Source organism: Trachurus trachurus (genome assembly GCF_905171665.1).
Source record: "Trachurus trachurus genome assembly, chromosome: 16".
In the NCBI taxonomy this organism is placed as follows: domain Eukaryota; kingdom Metazoa; phylum Chordata; class Actinopteri; order Carangiformes; family Carangidae; genus Trachurus; species Trachurus trachurus.
Window position 1 is genome coordinate 3,988,745 of NC_139902.1, and position 20,955 is coordinate 4,009,699.

A 20,955-nucleotide genomic window follows, 5' to 3' on the forward strand; every position below is an offset into this window, starting at 1 on the left:
CAGTATTAAGCTGTAGAAAAAGGTACATTCACTTGTTGCTATAGGTTAGCTGTGACGTCAAACATACATAGTTTCCCTTTAAAGTGGCTAAAACCCACTCATGAAGCCGCCTGTTGTGAGTAAAAATAAAACGTGAACCTAAGCCTCTATAATGTTAAGACGGACCAAACCCACAAGGGTTCAACTACAAGCAACAGTGCTGTGTATCTACAGTATGTAAGTGTGTGTTCCCTCCATCCTGCCACTAGAGAAAACTCCCACTGTCCATCCTCACGCTCCAACCTCGCCCATCCCCCTCCTTACAGCGCTTCACACCTCGGAGTATCGGAGAATACTCATGCCCATGCATTAGAGGGAGAGTCAGGGAGCCCGGGCAGAGGGGAAGGGCAGGAGGGGGGGGGGATGCAGAAAAAGGGGTGAGAGAGAGGCGAGAACCACGTTACCTGACAGATAATGTTATCATAGTAAGCCAATGCACGGGCATGAGGGACGTTAGGAGGGGTGTCGCACAGTTTCCTTACATTTGGGTGGGAGCCCTCAGCGATGGTGGACAGCGAGAAATTATCATTGTGCTGCTCCGATGAAGGCCGGTACTTACTGCTGGGCATCAGGGAATGGAGGGGAGGAAAGAGGGGGGAGGAGTGAAAGGTGGAGAGAAATAAACGTGATGTGGTGAGAATGTGGAGGGAGAAAAGGTTTGGAGAAGTGGAAAGAATAAAGGAAGAGGAGGAGAGGATTTGGGGAGATTTTGAGAGGAGAAGGGAAAGGGATGTAGAGAGGAAAATGTCCCATGAAAGGATAAAGGGATTTAGAGCCGAGGAAGAGAATAAGAGGTGAAAAGGGGAAGTTAACGGAAAGTATTGGGCATTTAGGAGAGAGGATGAGGAAAGATTGGAGGAAGGTAAAGAGAGTAAAGGAGGGGGTAAAGGTTGGAAGAGCAGGAGGGAGTTGGAGGATTTGAAGAAGATCCAGGAGGAGGAAGAAGAACAATGAAGTGTTGGAAAAAGACAGGGGGTAAAATGACATTTTCAGGAAAGAATTAGTGGAGTAAAAAGGATGAAGATAAAGACAAATGGGGAGATGGTGGAACAAGAGGAGAACACAGAGAGTGGAGAGGAGAAAAAGGACAAGGGACAAATTCAGGAAAAAAGATTATATTATTGAAGAGAGTCGAGGAAGAAGGGATTGACAGAGGAGAAAAAAGGAGGGGGGAGAAAAAAGCAAGAAAGCAGCATTAGTTTGACGACAGGTCTACGTCTTCTGTTTGTGAACTGACAAACAGAAAATAAAACAGACACACAAACATTTAATCTGTGATGCAACAAACAGGGAACAGTAACAAGCATCAAGTTCAGGTACCTGGTTCCTATGAGCTGTAACTGTGACACGTTTCACCAGAGACTGAACTCTGTTGGTAATGTCTCTATGTCCCTGTCCTTAGGTGATTTGCTGAGTTGTGGCAGATGATCTAACATCTGTCTGGGGCAACAGAGGAGAACCTGCCTGTTGGCTTTTGTGTTTCCATTTGAATCCATGCGTCAGTGGAAGCTTTTACCAGATGACATAAATACTAATGAGAAAGTTAATATAAAGATCACACCCACTTGGCATTGGGATTAGTACCTTAAAGGAACAGTTTCACATTTCTGCAGCCATCAGCTAGTTAACCTAGCTTAGCATAAGACGGTAAAACAGTTCACTTCTATCCACCTTTTTCCGAACGTTAAAAATGTAAGCTGGTTTTGCTCTTCCGGGGTAATTTTATGTTTACGTTTCCATGGTTTCTGTAGTCGCAGTAAAAAAAATGTTTTCAATGAAAATCTGTAAAACGCATGGATCATTTACCGCAACTATGACAACGACTGAAAACCATGGAAACGTAAATGTACAATTCCACCGGAAATGCAAAACCAGCTTCCGGTTTTGACCATAGATGACGTCCGGAAACTTGTGGCTTGAAGGTATCAGTCTGCTGTAGTAACATATTGAATTGTTGTCTTTGTATGGATTAAATAAACAGGCTATAATGTTGTTTAATGAACTTCTACCTTCGAAAGCCTCTATTCCATTAGCACTGATTTGTCTATTAGCCATATTCACAGCGTCGCCGTCTTTGCTTACACCGTCACTCAAGGTGGGAAGATTCAACAACGTTGCATAACGTTACCGTTAACATTAGCAGTTGCAGCTAATGCTGGCTAACTTCATTCAAATCAGTTTAACCCAAATGTCGCTTTACTTTGAAATATGGCCCGATGTCCCTTCGGATGTTAACAACCCATGCCTTCCTTAAATCTGTATCAACAGGGAAGGGATGAAAGGAAAGCAGTTGATCAGACTCCAGACGTTTGTACGGCTTGCAGAGTGATGACATAAGGAAAGATGGCGACGCTGTGAATATGGTCAATACAGGCTATATCCTATGGACACTGCATGCAAACTATGAGGCAGTTTTTCATTATGGTTAATGCATCAAGTCATATTTATGAGAAATATTATAAAACTAAATTTATTTGAATATAATTCATACAAATAGTTCATTATATCATGAGCAACACTTAATTGAGAGATGGTTGTCAAGGTTGTCAAAATAGGTTTGGACTGGAAAATGTTTAAATTCTCATTTAATCTTCAGGAGGAGAAACGAGGTTCTGTTTATGGGATGCTGAGATTAGTTCAGTTTCTGTGCTGTTGTCAGTCTCCGTCTGATCTGATCAATGGGACAGCCTCCTGAAAACTTAGTGTACTACTTTAAAAAAAGCCACGCAGATAAACACACACAGTGTCTTTTCATCTCGTCAGGGAGGCGGCAAACTTCGGGAGTTCCCTTCTGACTGAGTTAGACTCAGCTCTTTGAATTTTGTCCTCTTTCTGCTTCGTCTGCGCCTCCTCAAAGGGACGAGACGCTTCTCTGAGGATCCAGTGAGACGATGACAGTGACAAGAGTGTCACAGATTTGCCTCCCTGTATGTGAACTGCCTGTCACTTGCCCCCTGCCCATCTAAACCTTAGCTCTGAACGTTTCGCCATCAAACGCGTCTCCGTCGTTCAGTCCCCCGTCGTATCTATAGTTAACGAGGCTGTGATCTACTTCCTGCTCGTCTCTGATCCACATACAAACTTCCACATTTATATTTCACAAATACTGTGACGGGACAATCAAAGACGAGACGACACAGAAATGTGTTCCACCATCGTCAAACTCCAGCAGCAGAAACCGGCTACACTCAAAAAAAGGAAATATCAGTGTTGTTGGCTATAAATCATAGTATTATGTTAAACTTACTCAAAAATCACGAGTTTTTATATCAACTTAAGTTGGTTGTAGTGGTTGAAAGCAAAAAGTAAGCAATGTCAGGTTTACTTGCTGTGTTCGTTATCCCTACTCAACTCTGTCATGTAAAACCGAAAGGACACCGCACATCCCCTCTAATCTCGTTCAAAATCACGTGAGATTATGTTACCTCCACCATTCTTTTTGTTGCACATGGCTGCTGCTCGAAATAGAGGTAAGTAACCATCTTTTTTACTGCCATTAGGCTACTTCATAAAGCAAGTATCGGAATCGGCGAGTGAGTCCAGGCACCGATTCATTACTAGCTGTATCTGTTTACCAGTTAGCTCCGTTAGCCCGGTTAGCGTCGTTAGCTTCGTTAGCGCGGTTAGCTTCGTTAGCGTCGTTAGCGCGGCTACAGTCGAACAAGAGCGGTCCGTTTATCATGTAGGGACAGGACATAGGCACGTTTTTTTCCGGTCAGTCGCCACGGACACATGACGTCCTGCCAGTGGTGAAGCATTTGGACCAGAGTGAAAACAAATGTGTACAGTATGAGCTGAAAAATGAACCAACATCTTACTGTAGCCTATAGCCTACACCATGTCTGAAAACAGCAACTGTGGCTGCACCTTTTTAAATCAATTATTTATTCCTAGATTTATATTTGTTTTTTTATTTGTCTGACTGTCAAACTAGACAAGAAAGAAAGCTTTTTTTTTTTTTTGCTTCATTCATGTTTTACAAAGGGTTTAACCTGAACCAGGCCTTACAATAATAATAATAATAATGTGTACTGGTAATTTAACAAAATTAATTACAAATTATATTTTTATTGACAGACCTGGCAAGGCAATTGAAGGATATGTTGCATAGGACTGCCTTTTAATGTTTTGATTCTAATCTCACTTTATTTTTTTCAACAGATATGAATGTGGTCTTGTCTGGAACAACTGAATCAAGAGTCGATCTACTAAAATACAACAGGTTAGCTGATGGAAACTTGGAATGCTCTTCACAGTCATTTAAGCAGGTCACATACTAATCAAAGTGTTGAAAAATGTGTTACTTCAGCTACATTTAACTGTTAGTTTAAGTACCTAAGCCTGTATTTGTACATTTTAAGTTGTGTGTTAACCACCTTCTGTACTTTGTGTTTTTGTCTTGTTGTGCAGAGTTCACGCTGGACCACTGCTCTGGCAAGTTGGCTAGAGTGCTCCGTGAGAAAGGAGGAGGAGCAGCAGCATGCAAAACCAAAAATATGATCACTGTTATTGACCAGGTTTGTGTATAAATATAATTACTTGCATAGATATCTCAGTTGCTGTGGATACTTATTTTAAAATATCAAGTAGCATAATAAACCTCCACCCCAACCCACCCACTTAAATTAATGGCGCTGTTCCTCTAGCACTGTATGGCACGGCAAGGTACGGCTCAGTTTAGGTGCTTTTCCATTACAGCTGAGTTCCATAGTACCTCCTCAGCGGGGGTGGAGTCTTCGTAGCACGACGGCTACGGCCATGTTGTCTCGCTCTGTATTTTCAATCCTTTCACCAGTTCCAAAAACACTCGGCCGCACCTCGATCACGGACCACAGCGTGGTTTTCCTCACAGCAGACATTTAACTCACATGAAGGAACAACAGTCTAATGTGCAGATCAGTGGTCGCTGTTGTTGGTGTGTTTTTAAAATTAGCGGGTTTGATTTTCGTGTTGGAAGTGGCGCTCATGACTCTTCCAGTGACGACGCTCTGGCCAATCAGTGGAAGGCAGTCTGCTGACGTCACGTATAGTATTGCTTCGACTCACTTGGAATCAGAGCTGAGGCGTTACAAAAAACTACCAGGTACTAGTGGAAACGCAAAAAAAAAACGTGCTGTGCTGTACTGAGCTCGTGGAAAAGCATCATACCACAATTCACATAACACTAATTGGCAAGTGCACCCGTAGTTAACTGTGATTTCTGTGTCAGGGGTCACTTTCTGGAATTTTTTCCATCTTTTTAATGTCAGTGACTTGTTTATACAGTGTATTTCCTGTTGTGTTTTGCAGAACACCTCCATCGAAACTAGGAGAGCTTGCAGCCTCCAAGCTCTAGCTTTGTATCTCAATGAAGACCCCGAAGAGCTAGTGAAGGAATCTGGAGTAAGTGTTATCGGTTGTTTTAAAGTGATATTTTCATTCAACATTGAGTAGAATGCTATATATGCTCTCATCAATGTTTTTATTTTTTTATTTAACTGACTTCACTTACTAGTGGAGTCGGTTATCAAGGTGAATATTAAAATGGTGCAAGTTTCATCATGTGAATGATGTGCTTTCAGTGGGAGAGTTTTTATTAAATTATCTTGTCCCTTTTTGTCTGTTTCAGGAGTGAGAACCCTGATGAAACCCAGAGAGATTTGGACCAGACGGTCATCAGCATCTATGTGATAAAACATCCAGGTGCAGGTGTTGGTCAACTCCAGAAGATGTGGGCAACTGGGCATCATAGTTGCAGGTGCAGGTGCTCTCTGGACTCAAAGATGTCGCCACAGCTTGTGCCTACTGTTCTGTATCATCTACGACCTGAACCTGAGCTATCCAACTGACCTCAGGTACACGTTTGAATTTATTCAAAACATCATGATGGGACTTGTTACACACAGTCTTTCAACCAAAATCCAGGTACTCAAAAACAAACTGCTGGAATGAATGCATGAAGCGGTCAGTGTTGTGACCTGGAGGCCATTCAGTGTGATGAAATACTCTTGTTATTTTGACTAATTGAGCTATAGTTTTGACCGTCTGTCTGTAATGTCTCACTGTTACTGTTGTGCCTGAAAGGTAGAGGTTTCAAATGGGACTCTTGTATCAAACCATTGACTGGGGACCAAATGCTGCTTGTTGATGCCTTTGCAAAGTCCTCTGTTAAGATTTTGTTGTTGTCCCCCAGACATAAGATTTTTTTGAGTGTTCTTGTCATGATTTTTCTGTGGCATGATTATGTTTAAAATTGTGTTATTATTATGTGTCAAATTGTGTGGACAGCAGTTCCAGTTATACAGTACGCTGCCTCTTATTGTACACACTGTCAGCCCTACTGGGTAAAAGATTCTGGAAACCCTTTGCTGTTAAAAGCTTGTGACCCCTGCCCAAGACATAGCCCTTGACATGGCTGGAGCTGGAGCTGCTCTTTAAATGTATCTAATGACAATTCATTTAACTAATTGGTAAACATGTAATGGTCATATATGTGCAAGTACAAGCATTTGTATGCAGTATTTTTGTATAACATCCTGCTTTGAATGATTAATAAAAGTGCTGTTTTGAGAAAAGTTGTGATCCTTTTAATTGGACAAACTAAAGTCAATTAAGACTAACTTAATAACATCAAGTTACTCTTACTCAATAACCCTGTATTACTTTAATGTATATTCAGTTCATTCGCTGAACTTAACTATATCACATAAGTGTAACTTAGGCTTCATACATAAAATGAAAATAACCCAATTAAGTTAGAGTAACTTAAGTCGCTGTTGTACAGTATACTTAACTATATTGAGTAAATGGTATGCAAACTGGTTAATTTACATATACTTAACAAAGTTATGTGGAACCACTTGAAACAACATTTTTAAGTAAATCCAACAGAACTTTTCTTTGAGTGTACAGACCTCCCACTGCCAACAGACCTGCCTGCACCTAACTCCCCAGGAAAACGGTGATTTGTTGTTTGGTTTCTCAACAGATCTGTGATCAGATTTGTGAGCTTTTAAAAAAAGGTGTTTCTTGTTTGTGCTTAAAAGAATAGTTCACCCAAAATTCTAATTGCACTCATTATCTACTCACCCTCATGTGGACTAAGGGCTGGGAGAAGTTTCAGAGTCCTCCGTGGCTTCTCTGAGTTACAGGGGGTCTCGGCGTAGCAGTGCATGTCCATATAACGTTTGCAAATGGATACCAACTGTCTTCCTAACAAAAAGACACACCAAAAAACATCCAAATACCTCCATGCTGCTCGTATGTAATGTCCGTCTTGTATTGAAGCCCCGAAATGCGAAATTGTTCCGAAAAAAATTAAATAAGTCTATATTTCAAGCTTGTTTGTAGCGGAAGCTCCTCTTCCTGGTCCGTCCAAATCTCGCGAGATTTGCGCCGGCGTCAGTGCGATTACTGACGCCGGAGCTTCCGTTACAAACAAGCTTGAAATATAGACTTATTTAATTTTTTCCGGAACAATTTCGCATTTCGGGGCTTCAATACAAGACGGACATTACATACGAGCACTATGGAGGTATTTGGATGTTTTTTGGTGTGTCTTTTTGTTATGAAGACAGTTGGTATCCATTTCCAACCGTTATATGGACATGCACTGCTACACCGAGACCCCCTGTAACTCAGAGAAGCCACCGATAACTCTGAAACTTCTCCCAGCCCTTAGTCCACATGAGGGTGAGTAGATAATGCGTGAAATTTCAATTTTGAGTGAACTATTCCTTTAACTATATAATATAGGCACAATTTGCCTCTGCCATCTAAAATATTACTAATCATGTAACTACTTCTACTGCTCAGGATAGGGGGCCGCCGTTGTCAGGGTTACAATGATAACCAAACCAAACCTGGTTTGGGGTCAGGGATTGATCATGGTTGGTGGCGTATGTCTGTTTGCTCCTGACTTTGTTTTTTAGATGCTTGTGTGGAAACGACTGATGCTGGCGATGTTCTTCTCTATCGTGTCCTATCATTGTAACCATAGCAACACAGATTGCCCAATGACACCGTTTCCCTAAACTTAATCAGGTCACGTTGTGTTCACAAATCTCACCAAACATTGACGACAATGGTTTTGTGAGGCAAGGACAATGTTGTACAGAGGTCAGAAAAGACAACACTTGAATGGGGAGAGGAGGAGGGGGGGAAGGGGGGGGGTCACAAATCACTCAATTAAATCATGAATCATTTCGTCCAATTAAATTCAATGATTCGTTCATGCCATCACATCTTATCTGTGCTGTAATGTCTCTTACGTCCACTTCGATTTTTCCTCAAGTATTTTCCAGAATTTCAATCTCAAATTTACACACAGTCTTCATTTTGCGCTGTCGAATGAGAATTGCATTTGTCTGTATGAAATGTTCGATACAAATAAAGTTTGATTGGATGACTGATCAATGCAACAGTAAGTGAATGCATCACCGTAGACATGTCATACTCATCAACACATGACACGCTGAGGCATCCGACTGGGATTCACTGGGTTTTAATGACCACAGATTAACAGGCGCTGAGTTAAAAAAAACGACATCGGCCATGATAGAGATAGTGAAACGATGCATCCATCTTCTCCTCCATCTTCTCCTCCCTCCCTCCCTCAGCCTCTCTCTCTCTCTTTTCTCCATCTTTGACCAGGATGTTGGGTCTGATCTCGACTGCGGCAGAGAAACACTGCGACTGCAATTACCCACAGCAGATGGGGGAGTGTGGGAGTCTCATGTATTCATGAGCCTTGTCAGCAGTGCGCACACACGCACACATACACACACACTCCTCTGAATGTGTCATGCTGAGCTTTTCTCTCTGAAGCCGACCTCTCTCTCTCTCCCTCTTTCACTTTCTCTTTCCCTCTCTCCTGCAACAGTTTCTCCTTCACCCCCCCCTCCACACACATTTCATCCTGCCCTCCTTTTTACTCCTCTTAACTGCCCCCCTCCCCTCCTCCTCCTCCTCATCCTCCTCCTCATCCTCCTCTTACTTTATTTTTTTCGCCGACCACTTGATGAGGTGGTGTTGTCTCTTTCATGCTGCGCCGTGCCACCACACACACACACACACACACACACACCCCTCAGGTCGCACAGCTGTATGTAGGTCAACCCCGCCTCCCCCTGTTCCTCCCTCCCTCCCCCCTCTCCTGTTCAGACTGCCCTACTTTCAGCTGGATCCAGAGAACCAATGACATCACCCTTTTCCCTTTTCCTCCTTTTTTTTTTTTTTAATTTCTGCTTGCTAGCGTTACGACTGCTACTGACTCCACCGCTTCTCCTCCTCACCATCATCTTCATCATCCACCATCTTCTCCACCATGACTCGCATGGTAACCCCCCCCCCCCCCCCCCCCCCCTCTACACCTATGTGGAGGTGGAAACAGAGCCTGCAGCGACGGTTGCAGATTCGGTCCTTTAGTTCAAATTTGCATCCGCGGTGCTGGATCGACAGGCTGCTGCTGCTGCTCCTCCACAACGACTCTGTTGCTAGGGAGATTGCTGCTAAAACACCGGCACTGGCAAAGCAACACCGAACCCACCCCCTCCTTTTTTATATTCAATCCAGCCCTTCAATCTGTCTGTCACTCTCTTCTCTCCTCCAGTTTATATTCAGTCCACCTCCCACCAGCAGTCAGGAGGGTTCTTTAATGGCTCCGTGGGTTTCAACTTAACATCTAAGTCACATTTGACAATATTAGAATATCAATAGCCTTTAGTCTGATTGGAAACAGGTTTGATTTTTCATTTTTGGAGCGAGTTAAGCTGTTAAATATCTCAATTGTATGAAATCCATTTTCTCTATTTTTGAATCCTTAAACCTTCATTAAGCTCATATACTGAATGTCTTAAGCTCACACGGCTACGACCTGCCAACATCTGGCTTTTGGCAGCATCCCCACCCGGGTCAGCAGACACGGGTGTTCATCGACCCTGGGTGAACACACTAATTTTCTTTCTCCACGCAGCATTGTCTGTCACGGAACAGATCCCAGTGCTGTCAAATCAAACAGAAACACACACTGGCTACAAATGCAGTCAGGGAGGGAAGAGTGAACCCAGCCCCTGAGATAAATATGGAAGACACTCGGCCACCAGCTGCAGCATCTCACAGGGAGCACCAACAGGTCTGTTTTATTGCAGTCTGTGTAGTAAACCTGTGGATTTGACACCAAAACAATGTGCTGAAAGATGCTAAAATGCTCCATCAATCAATCAATCAATCAATTTGTTTATTTCGGGCATGTCAAAATCATCATCATCACACTTCATCTTAATTCGAGTAATACAATACACATGGCCGAAAGGGAAAGCGGGAGAAGCAAAAGCTTATCTAGTCCCGCCCTCCATGGAGATGATAAGAACTGCAGATAAAATTAACTGCTAACATTTCATGTCATAAAACACTAAAAAAAGTATTTTTGTCCTCTATTCTGATGCTCACACAGAAAACTTGAATTTCTTGTATTTTTTTTTTTTTTACCAGTGCACCATTCACTCTAAAAGAGGAGCACTGCAGAAACCTTTACAGCCCCAGAGATGATAAATTAAACCAGTGCAGCTTGATGCTGTGATAAATATCCTCAGTGCTGTAAAAGCCCCAACCATCCCCCTCAATTACCCTCTTTTATTTTCCTAAGTGAACACCGGGCCTTTCTCCTCCGTCTTCCCGCCGTCTCCCTCCATCTGTCTTGTCATCTGGTCGTCCGCTGGCCGGTCCACATCAGCTCTCCGTGCCCCCTCCCACCACCACCACCACCACCCCCTCTTCCTCATCTCCTCCTGCATTCCTCCATTGTCTTCCTCACCCGGCTCACTACAGACACACAGATCCAGCCTCCCCCTCCTCCACCAGACTGTCCTTGTCTCACGTTTGTGTCGCCCATCCCCCATCACCCCATCACCCCATCTCCATCCTCCTCTGTCTCACAGACCCTCCTCATCCTCCACAATTTCCTCTTCCTCTTCCTCTTTATCCTCCTCTTCCATCTGTTTTTTCTTTTTTTCTTTTTTTTTACCTCCATTCCTTCCTTGTCTGTTTCTCTGACGCTACTGTTGCCAACACACTGGAGAGTGACAGTGCTACAACAGTGGACTGGCTTGAATCCCAGGGGAAACTTTAAAGGCTCTTTATTTATGACTCAGGTTCACATTGTGCAAACTGAACATGGAGCTGTGGCGTTTCTGGAAACTGTCTCTGCAGAAAAATCTCAAAAATGTTTCCTAGCGTGCAGCGGACAGAATATTTTTCATGCCGACGGAGAACAGTTTCTTTGAAGATTCTGCAAAAACCATGAAAACACTGGAACGTTCAACAGGTTTTTCTTTGGTTTAAAATCAGGCTCAGCTCTGTCATTTAAATATGTGAATCAATGGTTTTATTGTGACACAAAAAGCCAGTGTTATAAGTCATAGTGAATTTTTGCACTGTAAATCTAAAGATGTCAAAATAAAAGTATTTCTGAGGTTTCTTAGGGATCATCTAAAATATCTCTTCCTGTGGTGGAGACCGTCTGAGCTGCAGCTGATCAGAAACAGGTTCAATCCCCCTCATGTCCTTGAGCAAGGCAGCGAGCCTCGTTCATTTCAGTCGGTCTGAGTCGCTCTGTCAACAACCAGAACTTTGGGAAGTTCTAGCTGCTGATGTGTTCAGGGCTCTGGAGCCTCCGCTGCCTCCGTCTTTGCCTCTGTGCTCCGGTGAAGGACACATGCTGTTGTTTACTCCTCACGTCTTTCCTCTTCTTTTCATGTTTCCGCTGAATCTCAAGTGTTTTTTTTTCTTTTCTTTCCTTTTTATAACACGACTCTTACTCTGCTGACAGCTCCTGACATCTTACAAAAGGCATTCAGGCTGCTTCCTGTCAGCGGTTTCAGCTCTGCCTTGGACATCACCTGTTTGGTTTCCACCCGGTTCCTCACCTCTGAACAGCTCTTACATAGCAACACATACTGGAGACTATTTAAATTAGTTTCAAAGGCAAATAAAAATACAAACTGGTTAAAATAAGTTAAACTTTTTGGTCAATTTTAAATCTTATTTCAAAGAGGAACTATGCAAGTCTCGTTGCTTTTTCCGCTGTTTTTCTAACCCTCCTCTCAGCCATGTGCATTTTTTTTTAATGAGGCCAGTGAAAAATCAATCCATGGATAACGTTATATAACATATGATGTCACTACATATTATGTATACCTGTGTAGTCTTAACTGTCATAAACAAGAGATTGCGGGTTACTGAGTGCGTGTGTGTGAGACGAGAGCTGGGTCCTACACTGATCTTACAAGGTTGGTTTTCAGCCATGAGACACCAGGTGGAAGGCAGAGAGCCTCCGTTCTCACTCATAACAAGTCACAAGTCACAATTACTCCAGAGCTTTTCAATTGAGGTAAAAATGTAGTATAGCCACAAGAAAATCCTGCTTAGTTCCTCTTTAATTCTTCTTTTAAAACAAAAGCTCAGGTTGGTCAACATGACGCTATGTACGAGACCTCCTGACCCAGAATCAGGTCATCTGCAGGTGATCTAGCACTGGGATCTCCACAAACATGCAGTGCATGATGGGAGAAGGTTGAGCCCCAACTGGCTGCAGCCCAGGCCTGGTCTGCTCTCCCTCCTCTCCCTGTATATGATCCTGTTATCCTGCCCACCAGAAGCCGCCTCCATCAGCTCTTCCTTGACTGGACAATCCACATATTATCCCGTATTCCATGTTGTAAACTGTTTTCTTGTCTGTAACAACATCTATTGCACATCTGCCCGTCCTGGGTGAGGGATCCCTCCTCTGTTGCTCACCCTGACCTCCTGTTTTTTCTATGGAATTTTTCCTCAGTGGATGTGAGGGTCTAAGGGCAGAGGATGAAGTTATCATGCTGTGTTAAGCCCTTTGAGACAAACTCTTTGTAAAAATGGACTATACAAATAAAATTGCCTTGCCCCTCTATGGTATCATTATGTCTGGGCAGGATTACTGTTTCCCCCGCCCCTGGAGAAAAAAAGCTCCGCTGCTCAGCGTCACATCGACAAAACGCTCTTACAACTTTAAACTTGTCTTTTGGAGGAGAAGCAGGATTCAGTCAGTTGATTCAGATCAGTTGAATTTTTAACACGTGTATGTGTCAGGTTCTTTGTCTATTTATACCTCACAACCTCAGCACGGTTTTCTGTCTGTCAGACTTATGTCTTGACACCGCTGACGTATCGACTGAATTTCAACGAAGGCTGAGAGCTGTTGATTCTGTCTGCTTCAAATTTTTATTTCTACCCAACTTCTCTTCCTTCCCCGCTCCGCTCTGCTTCACTCCCTCTCTCTCTCTCCATCTTTATCGATCAGTCTGTCTCTGTCGTTCTCTAAACTTCACACTAAACACAGTTTGGCCTGGAGGCAGCGTCGGGCCACAGAAACCCAGCTCTCCTCCGCTTCAGTCTTTAAAATTGATGGGGGTAATGTGCTGCAGCCGAGAGCCCGGGATCTGGTAATAATCCTGCTGTGCCGTGATGCCTTTGAGCAAAGCGCTAAAGACTTTAGTTTTTTAGTTTAGTTTGATTGATCTAAGACTTAAATTTAGACAAATGAGTCGACGGATTCAGAGGCGAGCGTGGAGCCTGAGCCTGACAGAGGAAACTGTGACGGATGTGGTTTCACTTCAGTTTCTGCAGAGACTTGTTACTTTGTGGGAGAAAGGTCTTATACATGCCTTTTTCCATGTCAGCATCACTGAGAACAAATCTTAGGGGTTAAGGTAAGAATTCTATAAAAGTGTTCATGTTTTTGTTGTTTTTTGTGAGTTTAAAATGAACCTTACGTCCACACGCCTTCCAGTTTTTACTGTAACTTGCCTGGGACTCTCCTCTGACTCTCACCTGCGTTTGCGCAGCTTCTTGTTCTCCGTCTTGAGCACGTGGAGCTTCTTGGCGAAGCAGACGACGATCATGAAGAGCAGCAGGACCACGAGAGCCGAGGCGCCCACGGCCAGACACATCACCTGGAACTCGGTCACCACCGACTCGCAGCGAGCGCCCTTGTGCCAGATGTAATCCTGGACGTTACATCTGAGACCAGAGAAGATGTGGAGAGGGGGAGGATGTGGAGGATGGACAGGTGGAGAGGTGTGAGCGGGTAGAAAGGACAGGAAACAGAGGGAGAGACAAAAGAGGAAGCGGTTAGTGAGGTTAAATCACCTCCTAATGAGACTTAACTGTGTGTGAGCGTTGTTTAACAGTCCGACATGCTTTGAACGCCTCCTTATTCTAATTTGGTGTGTTTATGGACCTTCAGGATTCCTCTCTGTGACTGATTATCTTCAACTGTGGCATCTGAAGCTCTGCACATGCAGCTCTGAAAACATAAAAAGCTTCAAATGTTTCACAACATGTTGCACGTTACATAAATCTTTAGTGTTATTGTAAAGTAATGGACTGCAGGCGCTTTATTCCAAAAGGATAATGTCATCACTCTGAGTCTGAAAATAGAAGGTGGAAAAAAAGAAGAAGAGGAGCCTGGGGCGATTTTCAGGCAGTAAACACACACACACTGTCATTTACAAACACACACGCTGACTGTCAAACACACGTACACAAAAGCACGCACACGTGTACATGAGCCAATGTCTTTTACGACTGTATAAGATCTAACGAACTGCATATGTGCATCCATGTGTGGATGTACATTATGGGCACATATGTGGACACACACACACACAAACACACACACACACACACACAGCCGCCATCTGAGTCCCAGACTCCCTGTGTAGCTGTTTGGCAGAGTATGGTGTCCGCCCGGGGACATAAACGACAGGCAGATGGCTTTGTCTACAGACTGTTTGGCCGTGTAAAACGGCAGAATCTATTTCACCATTTCAAGAGGCCATAACGCCGCTGAGCGACGACGCCTCGCTGTCACGTGAGAGGAAAGATGAGAATCTGTTTCAGGGAAGATATCAGTCAGGACTGATACTGTAGATGAAATGAGAGTCACTGTTTAACATAACTTGAGCATCAATAAAAGGTAAAGCTTTATGTGTCTTTACAGAGCTGGAGGCAGGAGACAGTAAACTTAGCCAGCATACAGCATGAAGACAGAGGGATACACCTATTATATAACTCTATCAACACCTAAAGCTCAAGCAAAGTGAGTTTTGTCTTTACTGTGATACTGCAGGTAGGATTATACTGTTCAGTTACAGCTCAAAAACAACTAAACATTTCTGTATTTATGAGGAGGTAGAAGCTGCAGTTCCTATACACTACACCCTGTTTACACCTGGCATTTACATCTGTTTTCAGTGATCACAATCCAATCAGATAGAGCTTGACCACATCACATGAAACTACAGGTGTAAATGCACCCAGACACATTGAGGACGGATTGTGATCTGATCGCCCAAACCACCTCCGAAGGTGATCAGGGACGCATTGTTACCACACTGAACACAAGTGTAAACAGTATGGGTGGAAGTACTTCTACTATTTATCTTCTTTTTTAATTAACCTGCGCAAATATGTGATCAGATCTCAATCGGATCTCAATGTGGACATTGGAGACACATATTAAAGCAGAAGTAAGCGGAATGTTTGTGTTAGTAAGTCTTAAATAGTTCTATCTTCCGACAGCAATCACTTACATAGAGTGTTTGGTCTGAAACACGGGTCTGTCAGTCACTCTGCTCTGCTGTAAGCCGAGGAGAAAACTTTCCTTGTATCCTACAACCTTTATCCAATGAGGAGAGAGAACGGCATAAAGGGGCGGTCCTCTCTGTGTGTGCAGCCAAGGGATGCGCGTGAATGTGGTGACGTAGGGACGAGGGCGGGGACTGCTAACTCCATCAGCTGACAACAAGTTAGCCAAAACCACCGGATCGCTTACTTCTGCTTTAATGCCAGGTGTAAATGCTATCCGGTCAAATTGTATCCAGATACAATCTGGATACGAGACACATGTCAATGCCAGGTGTAAACAGGGTGATGGCTCCCCCACTGACTCCCCCACTGCTCCCCCACAAAGAAATGGCCGGTCAATAGTTTTTTATGGTAAATTAATTTGAACAGAGACACAATATACAAAAAAAGGGAAAAAAAAATCCAGAATTAATAAATGTGACAAATTATTTTCCATTTGATCAAGTGCAATGAGGACAAAAATCAGCAGGGGATTAAATACTTATTTTCCCACGGTATGTCTAACTTCACTGTTATGCGTAACTGAGGGTGTGGCCTGTGATTAAGGGGTTAACATAATGGTTGCCATAAACTAACATCCATCAAGGTCCCACTCCACATGTTCCACCTCTTTGCACATTCATCAATTACTGCTAACTGCCTCATGAATGAGTCTACCGTGTGGAGGCTGCGTCCACCTTTAGAGAGTTTGACAAAAAAACTGTACAAGTAAGCAGGTACAGGTGTTCCTAATAAAGTGCACATACACACACAGATGAAGGGCTACTGAGTGAATGGAGGTGTCTGGATGCACGGCCGCTCCCGCTACGTTCTCTCCATGCTAAGCAGCACCTCCATTCACCGGCCCGCTTCCTGGATCCTTCCTGAATCCTTGATGCTTTTATTTTGCCAGCTGAAGGGAAACGCTGGCGCCGAGCCAGAGGGCCTTCTGACTGGATGTGAGAAAGTGAGAGAGAGAGAGAGAGAGAGAGAGCGATGAAGCCTTATATCACACTCTCAAGGAGACTTCGACGCACTCAACCTCCGAGCGTTAGCTGCTGTTCGTACAAAAAGAGGTTTATGTAAGTCAGGGTCGGACGGAGTGGGGGGAGGGGGGAGAGGGGGGAGGGGACGCCCAACAGAGAGCCAGGCAGGGAGATGCATAAAAGGAAGGATGGCGAGCGGGGGTGAGGATGTGCTGGTCGTCATGGCAACCCAGCTGAGCAGCCAAAACGTGGCAGATGCAGCAGCGGCATGTCATTCCATCACACACACACACACACGCTTCAGCAGCCGTCCATAGGGATGTGTTGTTTTAGCGGCCATTTCTTTTCATTCCTGCTGCTGTGTCTTTTTTGAAAATCTCCTCCTTCACTCCCTCTTTACCTCCCCATCCTTCTTCCTCCCTCCCTCCCTCCCTCCCTCCCTCTCTCCTGCACTTTGCCGGTCGCCTCCAGCTGAATCATGTTTCTGCTTTCAGGGTTGTGCAACTGACATTAGGAGGAGGAGGAGGAGGACAGGGCAGGCCGAGGTGGATGTTCTGGCCGGGTTGTAATTGTAGAGAAATGAGAAAACAAAAGCCTCCAGCTGAGCTGCACATGGACGACCTGTGTCACCGCAGCCTGATGCAGCTTATTCCTCTAAACCACAGAGCTGCACCGCTGTTTAACAAGACTCAGAGTCAACTGTAAAATAGAAGCAGCTCTGTGAGGCTGCACTGAGATCCTAAAAATGCTAACATCAGTGTGCAAAGTCGGTTGGATTCATCCTCGAATGAACAATCCAATCAATTTCTCAAATCTCAAATATACTTCTTATAATAAATTCTATGAGGATATCTCTGGGCTGTAGAACATCTAATGCCTATTCCTCCACAGAGAAAAACAGTCCCCACTTTTCCTCTTTTTCTAAAACTACAGTGCCCAGTTTCAATAAAATGTCTTCCATCTGCCAATTGTTAAAGATATATTTTTATAAACAGGCATGAGCAGGAAAAGGTTGTTTAATTTGTCAAAAGTACGGAAAATGCAGATTGACTTTATCCAATGAGATCTCTCGAATCTAATTCAACAAACTGACACAAGAGGATATAGTTTGTGGCAGAATTTTACCGACAGTGCCAGGATCGAATTTTCCTCTCCAGAATTCTCATGTCCAGCTGCACTGAGCAGAAATCAGATTGGAAAAGAATCCTCCGCATCAGGGACAAAGAAAACAGAGTTGTTTCCCTCCCTGACCCGTCATTATCTCCGTGGCTGCGGCTCACCACGGCAGTGTTTAAAGTGCAGTCACAGCCCGGCAGGAATACAGAGGAATTAGCATCAGGGTGGCCCGAGCCAGCCACACCACAATGAACTAACAAATCCCCTCAATATTTACCTGATTAGACCGACCCGCTGGGGTGAGAGGGGGCAGACAGAGAGAGGGGGGGGAAAGAGAGACGGAGAGTGTTTAATTTAACTCAGAAAGGGTGACAATGGTGCAGATGTGGCTGCAGCCCTCTATAAGACCCCCTGAAGGTTTGATGAGGAGTAATGGAGGCTGAAGAGGCAGGAGACGAGCTGTAGGGGAGCAGACAGAAGGGAGGGAGGGGCGGGAAGTGGTGGAAATTAATGTCACTAAATCCAGATGGTGACTTGAGTCTGATTTTATAGATTTGATCTTTAAAGGTATAATGTGTAGGAATTCCCCCCATCTAGCGGTGCTTGCATTCACGTGAAATGGGGCAGACGTCAGACAGACAACAGAAGCTGCATGTAACAGGATAAACAAGCCTCTATGTAAACAAGTGGTCCGCCAGCACGAGGCAAAACAATACAGGCGTGACAATATGTTGTCATGGTGATGTTGTCCATAGGGATGTGTTGTTTTACCGGCCATGGACGGCTGTGATGTCATTTTCCTTCTCGGAAAATGACATCCGGTTGGTTTGCCGGCGGCCGTCTGCCTGACTGCACCTGAATGCAACATCAGTGCCTCCGTCCTTCCTCACACTACACAGTGGTGACAGTTTTAACAGGCGCTACCTGGAAAACTTTCTCCCCGAGCCGACAGCTCTGCTGTGTTTCCGTGGTTACCTACGGTCATGCTGCCACTCAGCGTAAAAAATGGCGATGCAAAATGGCCACCTCAGTTCGGTGCGCCCCCCCTTGTGTATTTGTAACGACTTGTAACAACTCATTCTAAGGTACCAGAAAGCTTTCATTTGTATGCGGATGTGATTCGACTTAAGTGAAATACGTGTTTATGGAAGCAATATTTGATTTTTGCTAATAAAAAGACAAATAAGTTACATACTGGGGCTTTAATAAATGCGACAAATTTCATTCCATTCCATTTGATCAAGTGCAAGGGGTGCAGCAGGGGATCAAATACTTATTTTCCCACGGTATGTCTAACTTCACTGTTATGCACAACTGAGGGTGTGGCCTGTGATTAAGGGGTTTTAACATATATCAAGGTCCCACCCCACATGTTCCACCTCTTTGCACATTTATCAATTAGCCATAACTGCTAACTGCCTCATAAATGAGTCTACCGTGTGGAGGCAATTAGACAAATAAGTTACATACTGGGGCTTTAATCCTCAGAGTTATGACAACACTGTAACTATAGCTGAGAATCAACAAACGTGTTGTCAATCAGTCAGACGGACTGCAAACTCACTTATTCCAGACCTGTTTCCTCAGGGACACATGTTGAATCATTGTGCACCTTGTGATTTACGCGCACAAACCAACGTTCAATGGCAAAACATAATTCACCCTGCACAGCTACAGCAGGTGAGCATGATGGTGGAGGATTATTGAGCTTTTATTGACCACAAGGTTCAACCACACTGCAGATGGAACATGCAGATTTGTGAAAAGCACAAATACAACAGATTTTGATGAAATGAAATGATCTTTCCTGTTATACTGACAGTTTTCTATGTTTTGGTCCTATTTCTGTAGTGAATAAGTTTAGTTCTACATTATTAAGTAAATCAATAAAGCTGATTAGTTTGGAGAGGCTTCAGATAAAGTGCAGTTCCAGAAATGTACGTAGGAATCATTAGCAACAGAAACTTACAAATATTTAATCTGCGTCTGCGTCGGAACACTGTGGGAGAGAAATCCACATGTTTCACATTCAATTCGCTCACACTCTGCTTTGCTTGATGTTAAGTGGAAGTTAGAAGGATTAAATGATTTCTGCAGGCTCAGAGGAGCTCCTAGTCTGTTTCTTCAACCGAGTGGATGGAGAACAAGCTGAGAGGAGAAGCATATTTTAACTGGTTCTGTAGAAAACATAAGGCTGGACTCTGAGTGATGGGAGAGGGCACAGCAGGGTGCTCGCTGCATATTTTAGCATAGATCATATACATTTGCATTAAAATAAGGCTATTTTTAAACTTTCCTTCCTCGAAGGAAAACATATTTTCTTATGCAACAGCTGCAGAGAGAGTGAGAGAGAGGCTGAAGCCTGCAGTGTCCGGGGAGAGGTGGATCTGATGACACAAGGCCAGCAGAGGACAGGAGAGGGCACAAGCTCAGCGTCTCTGAAAACTCTTTTACTTTGCAGAATAAAAGCAAACGTATTTTTTTCCACAATGCGCCACATGAGGGCTTTTTGGAGGAAGAGAGCGAGCACGGGTCAGGCCGAGGGCAGGAGCTAAAAACTGGATTTGGTTTTAAGACACTGACAGAGAAGAGAAGGAGGAGGAGGAGGAGGAGGCTGTGGACACAGAGTTTCATCTCATCTGATTAGATGGATTTATGAGAAATTTAACAAAGGGAGACAGAGGGTAAAAGTTTACTGTCTTTTTGTTTTGTGTTAACAAGAAAAATATGCCTGACTGGGTTAGAGCGAGGTGGAGTTAATAGAAAATAGCTGTGACCTCATCGTCTTGTCCTCTACTGAGACTTATTACATTATTAGTTGAGAATTATGTTTTTCTATTTTGTTTTCTCAAACTACTCTACTTCTTTTTTTAATTAAATATATACCAGATAGTTTAAAACCTTGAAAAACTATTCAAATTAAACAGCATGAAAAGGGAAAACTCTTTTGGTTTGGCTGAACACTTGAAGGCATATCACTTCACTTAAAGGTCCTTTATTTTACACTTCTCCTGAAGTGTTGGTCACTCAGCCAATCCAGTGATCCAATAAGAATGTAGCAGATTTCAGGTAAAACACTCAGAGAAATCAAATCCAAGAGTTGGATGGTGGGTCCAAGTGGGCGGGGCTTGGTGACTGCTCAGTTGTGACATCACAAAGTCTCAGATGTCCAGAC

The 20,955-nt window shown here is 43.7% G+C and overlaps 1 protein-coding gene across 1 annotated transcript in view; it reads right to left on the reverse strand.

Annotated features, from left to right (window-relative positions):
- Positions 1–20,955, reverse strand: part of cspg5a (chondroitin sulfate proteoglycan 5a) — a gene marked incomplete at its 3' end in the record, with an annotated part of 72,000 nt that overhangs the window by 10,859 nt on the left and 40,186 nt on the right. Inside the window, exons 3-4 of the mRNA XM_083988864.1 lie at positions 13,882–14,070; positions 444–600 (exon numbers count right to left, since the gene is read on the reverse strand). Of these exons, the coding sequence (XP_083844990.1) occupies positions 444–600; positions 13,882–14,070 (346 nt within the window). The remainder of the gene's footprint in view (positions 1–443; positions 601–13,881; positions 14,071–20,955) is intronic.